The sequence below is a fragment of the Sarcophilus harrisii genome, chromosome 2 (assembly GCF_902635505.1).
Source record: "Sarcophilus harrisii chromosome 2, mSarHar1.11, whole genome shotgun sequence".
In the NCBI taxonomy this organism is placed as follows: domain Eukaryota; kingdom Metazoa; phylum Chordata; class Mammalia; order Dasyuromorphia; family Dasyuridae; genus Sarcophilus; species Sarcophilus harrisii.
In genome coordinates, this window is record NC_045427.1 from 270,546,671 (window position 1) to 270,570,364 (window position 23,694).

General features: G+C 32.6%; 1 protein-coding gene across 2 annotated transcripts in view; it reads right to left on the reverse strand.

Annotated features, from left to right (window-relative positions):
• NUBPL (nucleotide binding protein like) overlaps positions 1 to 23,694 on the reverse strand; it is a 317,209-nt gene that overhangs the window by 229,675 nt on the left and 63,840 nt on the right. For both annotated transcript variants that reach the window (XM_031952254.1, XM_031952255.1), the window contains one exon: positions 19,122 to 19,212. In XM_031952254.1, the coding sequence (XP_031808114.1) occupies positions 19,122 to 19,212 (91 nt within the window). The remainder of the gene's footprint in view (positions 1 to 19,121; positions 19,213 to 23,694) is intronic.

A 23,694-nucleotide genomic window follows, 5' to 3' on the forward strand; every position in this document is an offset into this window, starting at 1 on the left:
TTCTTAGACCAAACTCTAGGATTGACAGTGTATTTGTATACGTATGCTGACATATATTAACATGTATGTATATATACACACACATTTATGTACATACATATATGCCCACATATATATATATAATTTTGTAAACCTTAAAGCTCTTTGTAAATGTTTATTAATTCTATTCTAATATGTAATGATAAAATAGGATATATTTTAATATGAATGCAGGATCCATGCTGTATGGTTATATAGATAATATTCCCAGTATCTAGGAAGATAGCATATATATATATATATATATATATATATATATATTAGGTGAACTTAATTGAGTATGATATTGAAAAGAATTTGAGAAAAACTAAAATAATGCAGAACAACATTTCTTGTTTCGTTTTTGTTATTATATTTGTCATTTAAAAAATGTTTAAGTTTAATTAATTCCAACTCTTCGGATTATTTGCTGGGTTTTACTAAAACTTCTGATCCAATATAAGTCAAACTCCTAAAATGAAGTCTTTTTTGAAGAGCATATATAATGTCATACATAATACGGTTAGGGTAATACCCGTTACAGACTGCATTCAGGTGATGGTCTGGATTCAAACCAATGCGGCATATAGGTAAAACATGAAGAATCCATATATATATTAATGCATATGAGATACAGCAGCTAAATGGAATCAATATAGGGAAAAAAACCATCCTTTGACTTCATTAGGAGCATCCCTGAGAAAAAGCACTGACTTTCTGATGTTAGAATCTTACAAATTAAAAAAAAGAAAAGAAAGAAAAGAAATTAATTCCTTTTAGCCAAACTCTGATGTCTTTAATGAATTTTTTGCTATACCATTAAAAATTAGATTATAGTGATGGAGAATTTATTACCTACTAAATTCTGGGCATCATGAAGAAATTAGTCTCTGCCCCCCCAAAAAAAGACAGATCTCTTCCTTTGGAGTTTCTGGTTTCCAAAAATTCTTGGTAGCACTTTCAAATCCCCAAGTAACAACTTATAAACATCATATCTTTCACTAACAATTCAATGTTGACATGCTCTCCCTTAATTAAATCCATTTCTGTAATGAGTAAAATACTTTTCTAAATATGAATTCATAAAATATATCCCTTTCTGTCTTTTACTTCATTCTCCACATTATGAGGAGAGAATAGAAATAATACAAAATAGTGTACAAATAAAAAATCATTTAGTTTAAGGTTGAATGGGGAAATTAGCACATCTAAGAACATAGTATTTGGATTCGAATGCTGTTTCTGACATTTATTAACTAATCATACCTCTTGTCTAGTCTCCTAATTCTTCCTAAGACTGGTATTCTACAGCTAGATTCTTAGTTTTGGGCCTCTATCCATGCTTTCGGAACTTCTCAGAAAAGAACTCAAAACATAATCACGTTCAACTTTCTCTTTGAAGAGCTTCTCAGTTCCAACTTTTGGAGTTCTAGCCCCAAAGTTCCTTCACTGTGATGGACCCTCTTTGGTATGCTATAGATTCACACACAAAAAAAATTTAAGACTACAACTAAAAATTGCTATGGGGAAAGTGTTCAGGCTATTTCATCCTTTGGGGTAGAAGTTCTTAAACTGGTGTCCATGATTATGTTTTACCATTAATCATAATAATTAATAACTTACATTTTGATAATAATACATTTCAATAAAATTTGTTTCTTTTATATTCTTATATATATATATAAATATATATATATATTTATTTATTTTATGCATTTAAAATCATTATTCTGAGAAGAGATACCCAGGCTTCACCAAACTGTCACAAGCATTCATAACACACACACACACACAAAAAAAAAAACATAACCCCTATTTTAAGAAATAACCAAAACCTTCTGAACTAGAATTTTGAAAATGTGCATTCCTATAGAACAGAGAAAAAGTAGTGAGTAAGGAAATGGGGCAAAAAACAAGGAGATGTAGGCTTCCCGAAAATGTCTGCCACTGTCACTGAAAACATTCCAAATGGAATCTCCTCTGGATGTTCCTGTTTGTTGATTACATAAATTAATGTGTGAAGGAGAGAAATGTGTAATCGGTCTGGAAAGATAGGCTGGAGCCAGACTGTAAAGGACTTTAAATGCTAAATGAAGGAGTTTGCATTTTATTTCAATATGAGAAGGAACCAAAGCAATTTTGTGAAAAGGGAGTAATATGGTCAATCTATACTTTAAGAATATTATTTTGAAGTACTATGGAACCATGGAGAGTGAACATGGATCAAAGCATAGTATTTTCACCTTTGCTGTTGTTGTTGTTGTTTATTTGCTTAGTTTTATTTTTCATTTTTCCCCCCTTTTGATCTGATTTTTCTTGCACAGAATGATGAATATGGAAATAGATTTGGAAGAATTGCACATGTTTACCTATACCAGACTATTTGCTGTTTTGGGGAGCAGGAAGGGGGAGAGAGAGGGAAAAAAAATTGGAACACAAAATTTTGTTAAAGTGAATACTGAAAATTATATTTGCATGTATTTGGAAAAATAAAATACCATTTTTAAAAGAATATTATTTTGTTAGGTGTGTGGAGGATGGATTGTGAAGGAAAAGAACTAGATATAGGGATAGTATTTAGGAGACTATTATAGTAATCAAAGTGAGAGATAAAGACTTTGGGAATATGACTTTTCCTCACACAGCTATGTGACAGTAAGAAACTGATATCATCTGTATTCCTCAGACATTCTTTCTCCTTCCTCTATATCTTTGCACTGACCAGTCCTTGAGCCTGGAATGCTCTCTTTCTCAAAAGAGCCTCACTTCTCTCTCAAAGAGTCTCCCTTTTCCTTCAAGATGCATTTTGAGAACTATTTTGTACTGAAGCCTTTTCTGATTTCCTCTAGCTTCTATTGTATTTACCTATTTTGTGCTAATTTTCTATATATATATATATTCTGTATAGGTTTATTTTTGCATTTGTCTTCCCCACTGTAAGTTCCTTTTAAGTAAGGATTGTTTCCTTGTATTTGTGTCCCTAGCATAGTGCCTGTACATAGCAGGCATTTAATAAATGCTAACTGTTTCAATGGTTGATTGAAGAGGATGCATGTAAGAAATGTTAGAAAGGTAGATTTTACCAGATTCAACAACCAATTAGACATAAACAGTGGAACAGAAGGAAGGGAAGGAGTGAAGAGTCAAGAATGACACCTAGATTGTAAACTTGGGTAACTCAGAAAATGATAGTGCCCCAAAATAAACAGGGTTAGGAAGAGGGGAAGATTTAGGATGAATGATAATAACTATGAGTTTAGTTTTAAGCATGTCTAGATGATGATGTCAAATAGGTCATGAGAAATTCAAGATTAGAGGTAGAAAAGAATAAGAGATAGATTTATATATTTGGGAGTGATCTATAGAGAAATGATAACTCACAGAATTGAAGATTTAGAACTAGAATGGAACCTAAAGGACATCAATTCCAATCTCCAACTTTTACAGCTGAGCAAAGTTAAGCAATTTATAAAGAATTACACAGATACTAAGTATCAGAAGTAAGACGTGAAGCAAGGTCTTTCTAACACTAGATCTCTACTGTACCATGATGCCTTAGGACAATATATGAAATCTGATGTGATATGAAGTGATTAAGATGACCAAAAGAAATTACAGAGATAGAAGAGAAAGTACATTCTTAAGTTCTGAGGTATACCTATGGATAGGAGAGGAGACATGATGATGATCCTACAAAGTAAACTAAAATGAAATCAAATAGGAAAGGAACCAGCAATCCAATGTCATAACAATTTAAGGAGAAGGAAATTTTCAAGAGAAGATAGAAAATAGTGTCAATGCAGAAAAGTCAAGAGGGAGGGAACTTTTTAAAAGACCACTGCACTTAATAATAAAGAGATCCCTGTTAATCTTGAAGAGGGAAAGAATGAAAGCCAGGCTAAGGATTGAGAAGTGAGGGGAAGGGAGAAAGTAGAGATAACAAGGGTAGGCAGCTTCTTTTAAAAGTTTAAATGTGCAAGGGAGGAAATATATACAATATCAGTTTGCTAAAATGAAGCTTAAATTATAGCATGAGGAACTCAGAGCTTATTAATAGGTAGTTAAGAAATCTATAGATGGACAGTGAAAATTAGGGAAAAAGATAAATGATTAAAATCACATGTTCTTAAAGAAATCAAAAGAATTTACAGGTATACAGAAATCAGTCTCAAGATGGATCAGTCCCCTACCAAAAAAAGGTGACAAAAATCTATCCCTGAGTAGACGAGGGCTACCCAGAGTAACAAAGAAGATTGAATTAATGGAAGAATAAGCATATCCTCATCTAAAGCATAGATTCTTTAATCAGGAAACTCAAAAGTTCACATAAATATAATTATATAGGCATTCATACATACACATATATATGTATTAAGAAGTCAGTTACAGCAAGATGATCTAATGATTTTACTTTTAATATATTCAGCTAGATATATATATATATACATATAAATGATATATAAGTAGTTTAATAAAAAAAATTTAAGAACAATAATGTCTTTCCTAAAGCAAAGATCTAATCAAGCTGCAAATAATGAGAAAAAATATATTTCCATTCAAAATTATATCTATCTTCAGCCAAGCAATTTATAACAAAAAGTACCAGATGCTCTCATAGTGACTGTGATGCCTACATAAATACTAAACAAAAAAACTTAATGCAGCTGTTCCAGAATACTAAAAGGCTGGTATCTTCAATGTTTAGTCATTAGTCTTGCCCAGATTTGACAAGAAGAACATTCTTATTATTTTTTAGCCTTGTGGATCAAGTGCACAATACTTGCCTTTAAACTGGGCCTTCATTCATTTGAGAGCAGAAATAGACTTACAAATGGACTTGCCTTTGTCCCAAACTGACACGAGTTGAAAATCAGTCCTTGTACTGAAGTTTTACTCCCATAATAAATGCTGTGATTAAAAATTGGCCAGTATTACTTGGTCCCCATCAATTTCATTCACAAAGAAGACAAATAACTAGGAATTTTTAGGACTACAGTATGATGCTGCTTTAATTCATTTGAGCCTAATAATATCAGCACTATCCCCAAGAAATGGTTATATTTCAGGGGAAAAAATGAACAAGATACTTAAAATTCTCTCATTTTTATTCTTTGTTATAAATTTAATCCAAGACAACTTTGGAAACTGGTTTCTTAGATATTGATTATTCATGTGTCACTTGGGATATGCAATCTAATATGTGGAATTTTGAAATCAGTCTAATATCTAAGAAGTGATAATACATAAATGGCATAAATACAGCATCATATCATAAGATCAGAGATTTAGACATCAAAAGATATTCAATTAAAGCATCACAAATTTAGATGGCACCTCAGTGTAATCTGAGACCTGAAAGAAATTCTCTATGATAACATATTAGATAAGCAGTCACTTCACTACTAGAGAGCTCTAATTGTGGAAGTATTTTTTAAATATTGGAATTAAATTGCAACTTTGACTCAGCATTCTTGGTTCTCTGTCCTTTGTACATAAAACACTGGACCTGGAGTCGGAAAGACCTCAGTTCAAATCCAGCCTTAGAAATTTACTAGATATATGACCTGCTGTCTGCCTCAGTTTCCTCAACTACAAAATGATGATAATGATGTTATCTACCTTCCCAGTTTGTTGTAAGGATAGAATGAGATTATAAAGTGCTTAGTATAGTGCCTGGCACATAGCTGGCACTATATAAATGCTATATATTCATTATTTTTTTATTATCATTGTTATTATCATAAAATAGAACAAATATAATTTATCTTCCTCAAGACAGTCCTTCAAACAGATATAATGATCCATTGGAATCTTTTCTTCTACAGGTGAAATATTACTAATTCCTTCATCAGGTACTCATATGACATAGTCTCAAAATCCTTCATCACCTTAGGCCTCCTCTAGATGTTCCCCAGATAGTCTACATCCTTATTTTACAGATGAAGCAGCTGAGGCCCAGAGGATGAAATGATGATTTCCTTAATGTCACAAGAGTGGCAAAACTGGGCCTCTGACTCTAAACCATGCCATCTTTGCACAGTGCTAGCCTACATTTACCATCCATCCCTTTTTGAGATAATACACAGAACTTGGTTGAAAGCAATCAATTTAGAATGCATGAAAATTCTCTAAATAAACTAATTGGAGTATTCCAATTGAACTAATCCAGTTAAAATCATGGGTCAACAATTCAACTTAGAAGTATTTATTAAGTGTCTAATATGTAGACAGTATTGTGCTAAAACATAAGAGGGAGCTAAAAAGTTTATATAAGACATTTTTCTTAAAACAGAGAGGTGGTGCAATGGATAGAGAACTGGCCTTGGTGTCAAGAATACCTGAGTTAAACTCCAGACTCAGACACTTACTACCTGTGACCCTGAGCAACTCACTTAATCCCAGCTACCTGCAAAAAAAAAAAAAAAAAAATAGACATTCTTCCTACATGCACTTTCTAAACCATTGGCATAATGGGAAGAAAGCAAGCCTTAATATCAGATGAGCAGAACAATTTTGAAAATTACAGGTTAAATTTAAGTATGTTAAAAGAAAAGCTATCTGCATATAATAGAGATTTTCAGTTTCATAATCTTTTTTTGTTCTACTTTGTATATGAAAATTCTTCTTTTATTTACTATTTAAGTTCAGAATAAAAGCATTTTAAGCTTTAAAAAGTAAGTGGTCAAAGGATATGAACAGACAATTTTCGGATGATGAAATTAAAGCCATGTATAGTCATATGAAAAAATGCTCTAAATCACTACTGATTAGAGAATTGCAAAGTAAAACAAGTCATATCTCTCAGATTGGTTAAGATGACAGGAAAAGATAATGATAAATGTGGGAGAGAATGTGGGAAAACTGAGACACTAATGCATCACTGGTGGAGTTGTGAAATGAGCCAATCATTCTGGAGAGCAATTTTGAACTATATCCAAAGGGCTATAAAATTGTGTATATCCTTTGACTCAGCACTCATTACTGGGTCTGTATCTCAAAAAAAAATCATAAAGGAGGGGAAAGAACCCACATGTGCAAAAATGTTTATAGCAGCTCTTTTTGTAGTTACAAAGAACTGGAAAGTGAATAGATTCCCATCAATCGGGGAATGGCTGAATAAGCTGTAGAATATGAAGGTCATGGAATATTCCTGTTCTATAAAAAAAAATTGAACAAGCGATTTTAGAAAGGCCTGGAAAGATTTACAGAAACTGATACTGAGCAAAACAAGAAGAACCAGGAATACATTGTACACAATAATAGCAAAATGTGTGATGATCGACTATGAAAGATTTGGTTCTTCTCAGTGGTTCAGTAATCCAAAGCAATCCCACCCAATAGATTCTGGACAGAAAAAGCCAACTGTATCCAGAAAAAGACCTATGGAGATTGAATATAAATCAACACAAGCTCTGTTCATTTCTTGTTTCTATTTCTTTTTTTTTCTCTCCAATGGTTTTCCCTTTTGTTCCGATTTTTCTTTCCCAATATGATTCATAAAGCAATGTGTATTAAAATAAATAAATATTTTTTAAAAAGAGAGATACTTTTAAAAAAGAAGAAGAAGGAAGAAGAAGAAGAAAGAAGAAAGAAGAAAGAAGAAGAAGGAAGAAGGAAGAAGAAGAAGAAGAAGAAAAGAAGAAAAAAAAGAAGAAGAAGAAGAAGAAGAAGAAGAGAAAGGAAGAAGTCCTCAGAGTCAGGAAAGCCTGGGTTAGAATTCCTACCTCTCACATGAACTAGCTATGTGACCTTTGGAATGTCACATAACCTCTTAGCACCTCTAGGCACTTTTTTAAGACTACAAGTTGTGTAGCAGATGACTACTTGCATTGGTGAAGGGAGGTTCATCACCACGATACGGCAGAGAGAATAGGGGGAGATCACAACTTTAATTTTTTAATGATATTTTCTTTGGTAAGATAGGGAACAAAGAAATCCTGGTAAACTACCAAGGAAAACAATATCAGGTTAGATAAATCCTATTTATTCTCTCCTGGCTGATATGAGTGTAGCTTTGGAGAATATAAATATCACTCTATTATGTTATTTTTCAGCCACAATTCCTAAGTGATCATACCCTCTTCATCAGAACACATTTTGCTTGACTATTCATATACAAATAATCTGGCAAATCATTTCATCTTTTCACAATTAAGACTCTAGAAAGTAAAAATGACTGGTTATATAGAGAAACAATAAGGAAAGATAGAAAACAATAAAGAAAGATAAAAAATATCACTACAATCTAATCACTAAGTTGATACATCCCTTATCTAGATCACTGAATATTACTTTTAATAATAATTAAAATTTTTTTAAACTCAAAAGCCATGTATGGAAAATTAAAAATGCTCACATGTCCAAGGTATAAAAGAAATCATATGAAAAAAAGCTTTAAAAAAAAAAAGAACAAACTTACCTTCTTCTTTTATTACCTATTTTTAAATTCTTTTTAGCATTTTACAGAAATGTATGTTTAGAGTAATTTTAGAATATACTTTTTAGCACATACCAACTGATACTTAATTTTCCGTTTCCTATCTCTGTGTCTTTCCAAAAGGCCTCATACTTGGGATGCTTTCCTTCCTCACAGTCTCTTCATAAAGAAATAAGGAACTATAAAAAGGAATACTAATGGAAACTTTGTTCAATTTTTTCAGTGTGTGTCAATTTACCTCTGCCTTCTGAGTTCCATCATCTTCAAGATCCCTTTCTTGATTCCCCGAATTGTGAGCTCTTCTCCTTCCAAAAATCACTTTATATTTATTTGAATAAACCTCTACATTTAATTAGTTGTGGATGTTTTAATCTATCTTAGTAATAACATAAGTTCTTTAAGGACAAGGAGTACTTGTTTTTATATTTGTATCTTTAATGCACTGTGTATATAAGGGAGTTTTTAATAAGGTTAAGGAAAATCTACCTGATATCAAGGAAAGAAAAGCAGTAGAATGTAATGGAAATTTGAAATCGGACGACCTCCATTTAAATCCTGAGCCTCAGAAACAGAGTAACAAGGGCATTGTGTGAATCAGCATTTTTGATTTGGAAAAAGTCAACATACTTACTCCATTACAATCTAGAAAATGAGTCAGATCAAATTCTGATCAAGAAAAAAATCACAGTAAGTAATTTTTTTTTTAAGCCTCAGACAGCTTAGAAAAATAAAAAGGTTCAAGGAACATTATGGCACCCAGAGATCGAAAGGAAACCAAGACAGAGCACCAGGGCAGGAGGCATCACAATAGACCTAAAGGACCACTGAAATACAGTTAAAAGCAAGATCAGGTTCCATCTAGAAGCTTTATCACTCATTTTCTAGCTCCAGGTCAAAAGTCCTGAGGTTTTCATAAATACAAGCCCTTTTCCTCCCTCTAATGCCTTTGTGTCTATTTTTACTCTGCACCTCATTTTTATAAATCTTTCTTTTGAACTACCCAATTACTGATGTCAATCTTAAGTACACATGGTACATATTTTTTCACGTAAAAAATAATTTGTCTATATTAAATTCTTTGAAATTAATCTTGGATAATGGCTCTTACATGTTAAATTTTCTTTTGAGCTCAAGTTTGGTTGAAAATTCTGAAAATCTACAAGTTCATTGAATGCCCATTTTTTAATTCAATATTATGGATAATTTTGTTGACTATGATATTTTTGGCCACAGGCCTAGTTTTTTTGATTGTTGCTATATGAGATTCCAGGACCTGAAGTCTTTCATTATGACTGCTGATAAGTCCTGTACAATTCTAATTGTAGCTCCAGCATAATTTTTTTTCTTGTTTCTTGCAAAGTTTTCTCTTTGATTTAGAGGTTTTGAAATTTGGCAATAATATTCCTATGTGTTTTCCACAAACAATCTCCTGGAGGGAATGATCAATGGATTTGTTTCAATTTCTATTTTCCCCTCATGTTCTATCATTACAGGACAATTTTCTTGGATTATTTCTTGCATTATTGTGTCAAAGTTCTTTTTCTTTGGTCATAGCTTTCAGGAAGTCCAATTATTCTTATATTTTCTCTTCTTGATCTGTTCTCCAGATCAATTGTTTTTCTTATGTTTTATATTCTATACTATTTTTTCATTCTTTATATTGTTTTGGTATTTGTTATAATAGATTTATTATCTCTTATGCCTTTGCCGGCTTCTCCTTGCCCAATTCTAGTTTTCAAAGAATTATTTTCTTTTTTAAGATTATATCTCCTTTTCTAGTTACAGAACTTTTTCCTCATAATCTTGTTTTTCTTGGATTTTTTTTTTAGTTTTTTTCTCAATCTCTCATTTGATTTTTAATTTTTTTTTGAGTTTTATAACTTCTCTCTGGGCAGGAACCATTTCATATTACTCTTTGGGGTAGAAGGAGCTTTTTTTACTTCAATATCCTCTTCTGAAGATGAACTCCAATCCTCCCTGTTCCCATAATAAGTTTCTATGGTTGAGTTCTTTCTTTTTTGCCAATTCATTTTTTTTTAAATGAGAAGTATTAATTTAAGCACCTCTAATTGTAGGGTGGGAGATGGTGCCTTTAGCTTTACTTCAGCTCTCCCTCCTGACCTGGAACCCCTAAGCAAAATCTCCATCCTCCAGCAAGTGTGGCAGTCAGCAGCATCCCTGCCTTCCCCCTTGCCTCTGCACTCATGGGCACACTGGTTCCTTCGGACCCAAGGCCTTGTAGCACAACTGGGCCTTGTGTTCCTAATCAGCAGAGATTTCCTCAGACTTCCAGAATTCGCATCATTGACTTATCTTAGAGGTGAAAGTTTCTGTGGTTCCTTCCAGTGGAGGTTCCAGTGGTGATTCCAGCCAAACTCCAGGTAGAGTTTCTGTGGAGCCATCTTGGAGACATTTGTGCTTCTCATGGATTAATCCCAGCCTGGGGTCTTTCTTCTGGTCTTTTTGGGTAGTGCCAGAAAACTGGCATTCTGCCCCATGTCTTCTTGATTTTTCAATAGTCTATTTTCATCTTGAGATGAAAATTGGTTCTGTTTGTGGAAGAAATCTGGAAAGCTTGAAATTTACAGACTTACTCCACCATCTTCCTAGAATCTTCTCCCCAGATATCTTAAAATAAGAATGCAAAGTAGAAAGTCTCCATTATCAGTTCCTAAAGGAAAAACCAAAATGAAAACTACCAGAAATATAGTAACCAAAATCAAGAATTCCCACATGAAGGAGAAAATATTTCAAATAACTAAAAAGAAAATTACAATATCATGAAGTCATAGTCAGAAGTACACAATACTTAGCAGCCACTACTAAGAAAGGAAAAAAGGATGTGGAATATGATATTCCGGAAGGCAAAGTGTTGGGGCCCAGAAGTCTGGGGTCCCGTTCTGAAGTTTGTGCTGACTTGGGAACAGGAAAGTATTATGTGCAGTTCCCCTGACAACATGAGACCTGGAACATGCTCAGGTTTCTGTAACCCATGATCCGGTCAAATAGTCACAGTGACCCAAAATATGTACGTTCCAAGAATTGACACTGTTATCAGGAAGTGAGGTCCCTGACTTTCCTGGCTGATTCATATCAGCATAAAGTACTTCCTCAGGTTTGGCATGCAGGACTGGGGGATAAAAAAGAAGGAGCTGGAGAAGAGAGGAGGTAGGTAGGGATGTAGCTGTGACTGAACTTAATGCACCGCAATAAAAAGCATCTTAATTTCCTCTCTTCTAGCTTCTGACTGTCTTTGGAGAACATGCTAGCTGTATCCAGATGCCCACTGAGGACCATGGGAAGGTAACACCCGGCTGCCCCCAGGTATAGCACATGGCAGCAAAGGATCTAGGACTAAGAAAAAAATACTCACCAAAACTAAATATAATCTGACAGGTAAGAAAAATTAACATTTAGTGAATCAGAGTAGTTTCAAGCACTCCTACTGAAAAGACCAGAGTGAAACAATAACCCCCAAAAAATGACATTTAAACACAGGACTCAAGAGAAATATAAAAAAAGGAGAAATAATAATGAACCAAAAAAGGTTAAATGGTTTGCATTATTATAAGGAGAGAAGATATATACAACCCCTTGGAATTTTATCATCATCAGGAGATCCAGAAGGAATCTAGTGTAATTTTATTATATTCAAAATTTCACAAAAGGAGAATAAAAGAATAAAGAAAGACAAATATACTGGGGGAGGAAGAAAGGCATAGGAAGAATAAAATATAAAAATATAAATTTAGATGTAAATACTTACACAACCTTATCTTAGAAAAACCAATTAAACAAAATTAAACAAATGATAAATAGCCTGAAGAAAAAAACTTAGTACCAAGTGGATTTACAAGCAAATTCTAACAAACATTTTATTTTTTTTTAGCTTCTTGAAATTTCTTTATATATATATATATATATATATATATATATATATATATATATAGCCTTTTGTTTACAGGTTATATGCATGGGTAACTTTACAGCATTAACAATTGCCAAACCTCTTGTTCCAATTTTTCACCTCTTAACCCTCACCCCCTCCCCCAGATGGCAGGATGACCAGTAGATGTTAAATATATTAAAATATAAATTAGATACACAATAAGTATACATGACCAAAACGTTATTTTGCTGTACAAAAAGAATCAGACTCTGAAATATTGTACAATTAGCTTGTGAAGGAAATCAAAAATGCAGGTGTGCATAAATATAGGGATTGGGAATTCAATGTAATGGTTTTTAGTCATCTCCCAGAGTTCTTTTTCTGGGTATAGCTAGTTCAGTTCATTACTGCTCCATTGGAAATGATTTGGTTGATCTCATTGCTGAGGATGGCCAGGTCCATCAGAACTGGTCATCATATAGTATTGTTGTTGAAGTATATAATGATCTCCTGGTCCTGCTCATTTCACTCAGCATCAGTTCGTGTAAGTCTCTCCAGGCCTTTCTGAAATCATCCTGTTGGTCATTTCTTACAGAACAATAATATTCCATAATATTCATATACCACAATTTATTCAGCCATTCTCCAACTGATGGGCATCCATTCAGTTTCCAGTTTCTAGCCACTACAAAAAGGGCTGCCACAAACATTCGTGCACATACAGGTCCCTTTCCCTTCTTTATAATTTCTTTGGGATATAAGCCCAGTAGTAACACTGCTGGATCAAAGTGTATGCACAGTTTGATAACTTTTTGAGCATAGTTCCAAACTACTCTCCAGAATGGTTGGATTCGTCTAACAAACATTTTAAAAATAATTCTAATACTGAATAAATTGTTTGAATAATAGAAAAGCAAGAATCCTGCTAAATTTCTTTTATCACATAAATACGGTCTTGAACCTAACAAAGAAAAAGTCAAAAGAAAAAAATCTGTAGTTGAATTTCCCTAATGAATACTGAATATAAAATACTTGCAAAGAGATTACAGTAATAAATGGCTAAGATCATACATTATGCCTAGGATGGATTTATATCAAGAATGTAGTTAAGAAGATAAGAAAACTATATGCAAAATTGACCATATCAATAAAAAGTCAATAATCATTTAATTATCTCAACATATGCAGAAAAAGGTTTTGATAAAAGAACCCATTCTGATAAAAACAACAACAACAACAACAACACTAAAAAGTATAGGAATATGTAAAGGGTAGAACTTTGGAGAAGTATACTTGAAACATGGTGTTAACTCGGTGGAATTGATGAGATGATTGTTATCCAGTTCACATATATACTTAGTACTTAGCATGGTGATGTAATGGTTCTCTAGTTCACAATATTCAATATACTGTAATGATGTAATTGTAATAGGGTATTTAAACTGCAGACAACGCCAGACTGAGATAGAGATTGGTTGAGACTGGCAGAATGTCAGACTGCTGGAAGAAACTGGGTCAGACTATGACAGACACAACTGTATTAAGAGACAATAAAGACTGGACTCTATTCTTGTCCATTCTCATGGTGTCTATCCTGCTGAGACCAAGGCCCTTCCGGAAGACCTCCAGAAAGCTAGTCCAAACATTACATTTAAATGGAGCTTTTCTTAAAATAATAAGTAGTATCCCTCTTTAAAAAAAAAAAAAAAAAAGCAAAAATAAGCATTATCTTTAATGGAGATATACTAGGAGTCTTTCCAATAAGATCAGAGGTGAAGCAAGAATGTCCATTATCATCATTATTATTCAATAGTATACTAGAAATATAGCAACAATATAAGAAAAAGAAATTGATGGAATATATCAGGACAATGAGGAAACAAAACTATCTTTGCAGATGATGTGATGGTTTACTCAGAAAATCCTCAAAGGCAACTGAAAAATTAACTGAAACATAACTTCAGCAAATAAATTCATTTCATAAAATAAGCCCATATCAAATCATTGGTACTTTGTATCTTACCAATAAAACCCAGGAAGAAAAAATAGAAAGAGAAAATTAACTTAAAATAACTACAGACATAAAATTCTTGAGAGTCTACCTGACAACACATTCATAAGAACTTTATAAACATGAATACAAAATATTCTTTATAGAAATAAAGGGTGATCTAAATATTGTTGTTCAGTTGTTTTTTTTAAATCATATTCAACTTTTTGTGACCCCATTTTGAGGTTTACTTGGCAAAGATAATGTAGTGGTTTTGCAGATTCCTTCTCCAGTTCATTTTACTGATGAAGAAACTGGAGAAGAGTCTTCTTGATTCCAGGCAGAGCATTCTATCCACTGTACCACCTAGTTGGCCCTCTAAATAACTGGAGAAATGTTGATTGCTCATGAATGAACTGAATTAATATAATAAAAAATGACAATACCATCTAAATTAATTTACTTCTTCAGTGCCATATCAATCAAATGAACAAGAATTGTTTTACAGAGCTAAGAAAAAAAATAACAAAATTCATCTAAAAGCATAAAAAGTTAAGAATATCGGAGGAATCAAATAGAAAAAAAAATGTGAAGGGGCTTGAGTAGTACAGAATTCAAACTATAAAACAAAGATATAATCATCAAAACAATTTGATATCAGCTAAGAAACAAAGAGTTAAATGTGTAACAACAGATAATCTATATAAAATACAGAAGCAAATGAGCATAGGAACCTAACATTAGAAAAAGTCAAAAATCTCAGTTACTGGGGCAAGAACTTACTATTTAATAAAAACTGTTCAGAAATCTGGAAAGTAGTCTACCTGAAACCAGAGACCAACATTTCATACCACATACCAAAAGAAGCTCAAAATAAGTACATGATTTAGACTTAAAGAGTAATATCATAAGCAAATTAGTAGAACATGGAGGGAATTATTTGTCGAGCCTATGGATAGGTGAACATACAAGAGACATAAACATACAAGAGACACATAGGTTCACAAAAAATGTAATGGATAATTCTTATTGCATACAGTTAAAGTTTTTATACAAAATAAATGAAATTTAAAAACTTTTTTTTCAAGTCTCTCTGTTTCCTCTTCTATAAAATGGAAAAGATACCTGTAGCATCTACCACTTTCTCTTACCCCACCCTCCCATATTCAGCGTGTTGCCAAAGTGTATCGATTTCATCATCTCTTAAATATATTGATTTCTCTTCTCTGACACTGTTATCACTCTAGGGCAGACCTGGCTCACTTCATGCTTTGACTACTGCAATAGCCTGATGCAAGGGTCTCCCCACTCCAGGTCATCTTCAACTCAGTTGCCAAAGTGATTTTCCTAAAGCACAGGCTTGATCATTATCTCTCCAATAAATTCCACTGGCTTCTATTACTTCCAGGATCAAATCCTGTGGTATTCAAAGCCCTAATAATCTGCTCACTCCATACATTTTCAGTTCCCTTATACTTTATACTCCCCACATGTACCCATTTGATTATACACCAATACTCCCTCCTTGATGTTCCTCAAACAAGACACTCAATTCTGGACATTTTCTCTGGCATAGCATGTTCTCCTTGGCTTCCTTCAAATCCCGGCTAAAATCTCACTAAAATTGCTTTTCACAATCCCTCTTAATTCTACCATTTTTCTTGGGCTGATTATTTCCAATTTATCCTAAATATAGTTTCTTTGTATTCCAGGGTCCCATGCTAGTCTATTATAATAAAAAAGGAAGCAATTTAATCTCCAAGGACAGAACCAGCAACTATAATCCAGTTCAAGGAACTTTGCTTCAGTTCAATCAACCAGGAAGAAAACTTGATCACTAGAATGAGAATTGATGGAAATACAAATCTTAGCCTCAAAAAGGAGATCACTTAAAAAGCTAACAGAGAAGCATTTTTCTCTTCTGAGAGAAGGGATTGAATAGGAAGAAAGAAGAAACATAAAGAGTATGATACAGGTTCCTGGAAGGATCTCTTTTTAAAAGTCACTATATGTTTGCAAATTTCCCTTTAGTATTCTATTCTCCTATATATTAATGGAGCAATAATCCATCTAAAAAAACTTAAAGGAAAAATGGCTATTGTAAAGGATATAGGCAAAAAATCAATTTTTTTTATTTAAAAAAATCTCTGATAGTCTAAGTTAGATGGTGGTAAATTTAGAAAACAGAGAAGTGGTAGCACTGAGAAAAAAAAAACAATAAAAAAGAAAATCAATTTTGGGCTCATTATTAAGAGATAAAATTGGGATTGTCGTACAACCCCTGAGACTATTCGGTGTCAAAGGCCCATAATGTTACATGTTGATTCTATTAAGAGAATATAACTTTATATATTGATTAATCTTATGTCTGAATCACACTTTTAGAAAATCTAGTAACATCTAGGTGACAGTGTTCCACCCCCCCCAAAAAAAAAATACTCATTAGATTAGCTAAGTGTAATGATATTATCACCACAGTCAAGACAATTCTATATGCAATTTCATAATAGTCTAGTCTCCATTTCAGTTTCAAGTCCTTTTGCTCTTTCTGAATTTTAGAAGTTCATTAGGCTATAAGCTGAAATTTGAATATTCAGTATTTGCTAACTAAAGAGAAAAACATTTAACCAATATCATTTGCACTAAAAAGGGGTGAGTTTTACCATTACACAAATTAAAGAGACTCTACTCTAAATTCCATTAAGTTCAGAAGAGCTCTTCACAATGTCGTTGGTCATTTACAGCCATTAAAATGTCAACCTGTTGATGAGATTTTGCATAATACACTTCCTCGGCACTGGCTCATTCCCTTTTTCTACCCTTTTTGAATAATAAGATGTACAAATAAATAATGTCACTGAGTATGAATAGAACTCCTCAAAACTGAAACAGTCAAGAGTCTTAATAGAACTTAAAATTTTCTTCTATCACAAAAATACACGCTCTCTGAAAATCATATCCAACAACTAATCTAAAACTGAGCAAGGTTAATGTGCCATTTAAATAAGATGTGGGATATCAAAGACAAAGTTAATATGTAGAGAAAAAGAAAAAGAAAGATATTGAAGGGAAAATCTGAATCCACCAAACTTGAAAAGCTTAATAAATAGTAAATCAAAATGAATCAAAAGTAAATCTCAGCAAATTGACAAGAACATAATATTCAAAATGACAATTAATTGATTGATAGAAAGCCAGAGTATAAATGTCCACTGTTATACATTTTAAGCATCTAGATTAGCTAAAAAATGGGATAAAATATAGAACTCGTACCGGGGTCATTGTTTACATCTCTCTAAAACCTTCCATTCTGACATCCCTTTAACATCATGCTCTATAGTTTTTTTGCCCTGTTAAAATATAATTAACTGTGTTTGTGTATGCATTGGTAATAAAGAGAGGACGCCTGATTCAAGTGAGAAGAGACAATTGTCAGAAATGCCAATTAGTGTAAAATTTCCATGTTTCAATTTTGGGGGATAAATGTTTTTCTTTTTTTTAAACATGCATTCTTCATTCCTCATGCATTAATCGTCTTATTTTCTTCCTCAGTAGGTCCAATCAAGATCAGCTTTTTAATGCTTTCACAGTAAAAGTACTTTATTCAGACTAAGCTTTCCAGGACCTTATCCTATCCCTTCAAAGAAAGTCTCTTTAATGGCAGCCAATTTGCAAACATCAGATGTAAGATTACAGCTTCAGTAAAACAAGGAGAAAGAAATTAAAGTTCACTTCAAGTATTTATGTTGGCATAGACTGAACAGAACGATTTATGAAGAAACTGACACCGAAAGCTCCATTCTGCCATCACTCATGTGTTGCGTGCACCAGATTTTCACATTACTTTAATCAAGAAGCAGACATAATGAGTCTATCATTTAAAGTATGCAAATTCATTATTCCTCCTTTGTGGAAGTTTGACATCTTGGCTCATGTCACACATTCACAAACCAAGTATGCATTCTACTAAGAGGACAAAGAACAAAGAAACTGGAATAAGGTGACTGTTTAAGTTACACCATCTTTCCCTTCTTGAAGTAAGCAAATATTAAAAAAAAAAAAAAGTATCTGTTTACATTATAAGGTTACTAGGATCAGTTTTAATAACACAAGATCTTCAATTTCTTTTCATGATACTAAAGAGAATTCCTAAAGTCCTACAATGACTCTTTCAAACTAAGTATTAATAATCATACCCAATTATGAGGCTCACAATACATTTTCCTTAACTATGTTTTTAAAATAGATATTAAAATACATCAATGATAATGTTCAATTCATTCTTCTTCTGGGATAACAGTAATAATAGTATTGCCTACAGAGACAGGAAAATTAGAAAGTTGTCTCTTAAAATCAATTCACTCTCTAATGCCATAAAAATAAAAAGTTTAATTCAAAGTGAGCATGTATACAAATATATGATCTAATTTAATTTTCAATCAGTTTTTATGTGCAAAACATTCAATTTCTAATAAAAATTGTTCATGTTATATTTAATTCAGAAAAAAATTCACCCATTTTCAAAATTTTTATTTCTAAATCAGAAAATTTCTTTATTATTCTTTCCATATGGGAGCTTTTCAAGAAGATGTAATGATTAAAGCATTAAAAGTTCAATATGAACACAAAAAACAACTCTATTTTTACAAAAAACAACTTTTGAGAAATGCCTTAAAATATAAAGGACGGAACCATTATAATAAAATATGAGTTTCCTTTCTCCAACATAAAGCACATTAAGATTTTGTAATTTAAATGTTCCCTAACTTTATCCTACATTTACTTACTCTCTGATAATTCTGGATTTCCTCGAAGATTCATCATCTTTGGAATTGAAGGGCCATATACATCTGCATCCAGCAAACCAATGGCTTTTGACTAAAAAGGAAAAATATTTACTACTTTAAAAATTTATAATATAAATCAAAAATAAAATGAGTTCATTTTAGATGACAATACAAAAGGAAAAATATAAAATTTAAAAGATTGCTTATATCCCATCATTTCAAAAAAAAATTAGTTTACTGAAGAAGAATTAATATAAATGCTTTTACAAAGGATTTTTTGTTCTTATTCCTTGTAGGGAGCTGCCAACCCCATTATTCACTATTTCCCCATTACAATTTATTTTTTCTCTAGATATTATCCAAAATAATCCAAAATAAAAAATGGTCAAATTTGTTATGAACCTGACATTTTAAACAAAAATAAAATGTTAAATATCTATAATTTATAATATCAACAGTTATGAGGATAACTAGCATGAACTACTATAATTAGAAAATACTGCTAATGAACTAAAATTTTAAAAATAAAAATATCATAAACTATAGCATTGTAATCTTAAGAATAACAATAAAGTGATACAGAAATGCTGGTGCTAACCATTTTTCATATTTTACCTGACCCACTTCTTTTCAAAAAAGCAACTTTTTAAACTATTCTGTGACTAGATTTGGTTTCTAGAAAAGTTGTTGCAAGTTTATATGCAGTGACATAAATATAAGATACAAATGAAAGAGCCACTTGATTTGTCTATTAAATTTATCAACAAATTAATTTCCTACAGTATATTGTATACTGAAACAGCTAAGCCAAAAGATCTAATTTATATTCTCGGCAATGCTCCTTACTCAATATGCAACCTACAGAAAGTCGCTAATCTTCCTGAAGCTATTTTCCCTTTTTTAATACCTTATTTATGGAATATTTATTAATGCCTACTATGTGCAAGGGCCTGGACAGGGAAGATAATTATCTCTATTCAATTTAAGAATACTTTGACAGTAAATGAGAAAAAAAACCTGATGTGTTCAGAGTAAAAGTATCATAAAATATAACTGTATCTTTCAACGTGTCAAGTAAGCCAATATTTACGGAGAATTTACAAGCAAATCATTTAAAATGAATACAAAAGTAAACTGTCCTCAAAAATATTTAAATCTAGTAATGAAAAGAATAAATATGTATCAAAATATACTAGAAAATACTTGAATGAACAAACATTTATCAAATACCTACTAGTAAAAGCCATTGTGCTAAACTCTGGGAACATAAAGACAACAATCAAATATCCTTGACCCTCAAGAAGCTTACTTTCCATCACAGGATATAATACATCAATAGATTTTTTTAAAATGAGATAATCTGATGATAGTGAAAACATTAATAACTGGAGATTTAGAGAAGATTTCAAAGATGTGGTTCCTGAAATGACCTTTAAAAGATGATAAGCATGGGGCAGCTAGATGGCACAGTAGAAAAGCACCAGCCCTGGATTCAGGAGGACCTATGTTCAAATCTGTGTTCAAATCAAAGCTCTGACCCTGGGAAAATCACTTAACCCCAACTGCCTCACAGAAAAAAATGATAATGGTTTAGGAGGCAGAGATGAAGGGAAGATACCTAAAAGGCATGGATGATGTGTTTTGTACAAATACACAGAGGCAGGAATGAATTGTGAAGTTTGAGGAACAGCTAGAAGTCAGAGTGAAGAAAACACAAAAGAGTTACAAAATACTAAAGAAATTTAGGAAGGGGAGAAAATAGGAAGATTATAAAAGGCTTCATGGAGTGACAACTGCTTCAGACCTTAAAGGATTAGAGTAACAGGGAGTGGAGGAGAAAGTATTTCAACAGGAGGAAGCAGTGCAAATAAAGTCATAGAGAAGGAAAACATGGAAATGCAAAGTTCCATTTGGCAGAAATAAAAGATAGAAAAGAAGGATTAAGACTGGAATGTTTAATTGGAATCAGACTGTGGAAGAAAATTCTAGACTAAAATTTCTGGATTCTATTTAGTAGACAATAAAGTCAATGAAAATTGTTGAGCTATAAAGTAATGGCAGCATATGTTTGCATAAAGAAGATTAATCTGGCAACAGTGTAAAGGATTAAGAGCTTGGAGACAAGAAAACAAATTAAGAGGTTATACTAATGGTCAAAGTAAAGAGAAAATGAGGGGGCTGTACAAGAGGTAGTACTGAAACTGGAAAGCAAAGGATGGGTTGGTGAAATATTACAGAGATTAAAAAGCAATCTTGTCCCCAAAATATATTTGGGGACTAATTGGATGTTGAAATGTCTCAGAGTTTGAACCTAAGTGACAGAGGATGATGAAGGTGTCATTTAACAGAAAAATCTTAGACAAAAAAGAAGAGGTTTTAGAAATATAAGAAGTTCAGTTTGGGAAATGTTGAGGTTAAGGTCTTCTAAATGAAGACATCCAATAGTCAGTTAGCTGGAAATGCTAGTCTGGAATCTTAAAAAAAATGCCAGTTTAAGAGACATGAATCTGACAATCACCTATTGGGGATGATAGATGAAGATCAGACAGTACATTTGATCTCAGAGGAAAAGAATCCAAAAAAGAAACAGTGATATAATCTTTGAGAATACCAACACTTAGAAAGTGGGAGGAAGAGTCAAAGAAGGCATAACCAGAGAGATGAAGAACAAGAACAATTTTGTGCCATAGAAGTCAAAGATAGAAAAAAATTTGAGGATATTAAAGTATCAAATGCTATATGGAGGTGAAGAATGAAAATGGGGAAGAATCTCTTCATTTGGTAATTAGGAGGGCATTGATTAACTTTGAGAATATAATTTTAGTCAAGTGATGGGATGGGAATAGGACAGTTTGCAAGAGTAAAGTGATTAAATTATTAGAAAATAGAGGCAATGAATCAAATGGCTTTTTAGAAGAGTATATTATAGAAAGAATGAAGGACAGTTATGGGACCTCAAGAAAAGGGGATATAGTGGGATTTATGGCAAGACGCCTGCCATCTGTTGATAAAAAAGAAAGGACTTAAAGATGAGGAAGAAACTGCAGAAATAAGGGGGAATGGAAGTGATTGGTAGAGCAAGTTCCCAGAAGAGAAAAGGGGAAGGAAAAATTGTAAAGCTACAAGTAAGTTTTGATATGTGTAAAAGGGGTTCACAATGGATGGTAATTTTTCCAATAAAACAGGAGGTAAGAATATCTCCTTAGATAAAGATGGGTATGGAAAAGTTTCTGTGGGGAATTTAATGAGGAGTTTATGTGAAATGAATAAAAGGATTTTCAAGCAGTAATAAACATCTGAGGTTAAATAACATGATCTTGTACTCAATCTCAGACTGCATATTTTCATGATTTTCTCTGGTAATATTTAGCAGTTTAGGAACAAAAGTTCAAAAAAATAAAAGTTACCCAGACTTAGGGACTAAAAAAGGTTTACTAAAAAGGGTAAGAAAGAAAGGGTACTTCAGAATACTAATGAGAACATCATGGAAACAATCATGGAGTCTAGGCAAACTCAAGAAGTAAATGACAAGTAAAAGTTCTGTAAACTCTCTATATGCTACTTATCACAGTTTCAATTCTGCCAAAATAACAGAAAAGATTAAATAATGGTAATATACTTAGAAAAAGAAGCAGTGTTCACTGAGGTCAATAAAGCTTCATTATAAAAGTTAATTTTGTCCCCTTTAAATCAGGGGAATACTTTGGATAATTAGATTTTAGCAAAATATTTTACATTTTCTTATGGTCCATATGAAGAAAGAATACTAGTGTAATTAGATAGATTTGGAACTTGCTGAGAATCCAGACCCAAAGAGTAGTCATTAATGCTCAATATTAACTTGGAAGTTAGTTCTCAAGTGGAGCACCCCAGAAATCTGTCCTTGACTCTCAATTTTGTAGAACATTTTTCTCAATTACTTGGATGATGGTGGCACAAAAGGCATATTTATGCCTGTTATCTGAGGATAACACTAAACGTGGAAGGATAGCTGACACAATGGATGGCATTGTAAAGATATAAAAAGATTTCAGCAGACTATTGTTCACGCATTATAATTGCATCCAACTCTTCAGGACCCCATTTGGGGTTTTCTTGGCAAAGATACTAATGTGGTTTGGCATTTCTTTATCCAGCTCAATTTATAGATGAGGAAACCGAGACAAACAGAGTTTGGTGACTTGCCTAAGGTCTCACAGTAAGTGTCCAAGGCCAGATTTCAAATCAAGAAAATGAGTCTTCCTAATTTCAGGCCCAGCATTCTATCCACTGGGCCACCTAGCTATCTATTCCCTCAGCAAGCCTAGATAGGCTAAAATAAACAAAATTAAATTTAATAGGAATCTATATAAATTCAATCCAAAAAACATTTACTAAGTATCATCTATGTGTATTTATGTAATGCCCTATGTAATGGGCATTGGAAAGACATAGACAAAAAGATTAACTACCCTTCTCTTCCAAGATTTTTATATTCTATTGGGAATAAAAATATTAGGCAACTACAGAGAAATTCATCATCAAAAGTTTGACCATCCACACAAATGTTCTTGGGCTCACCAACTCATGAAGA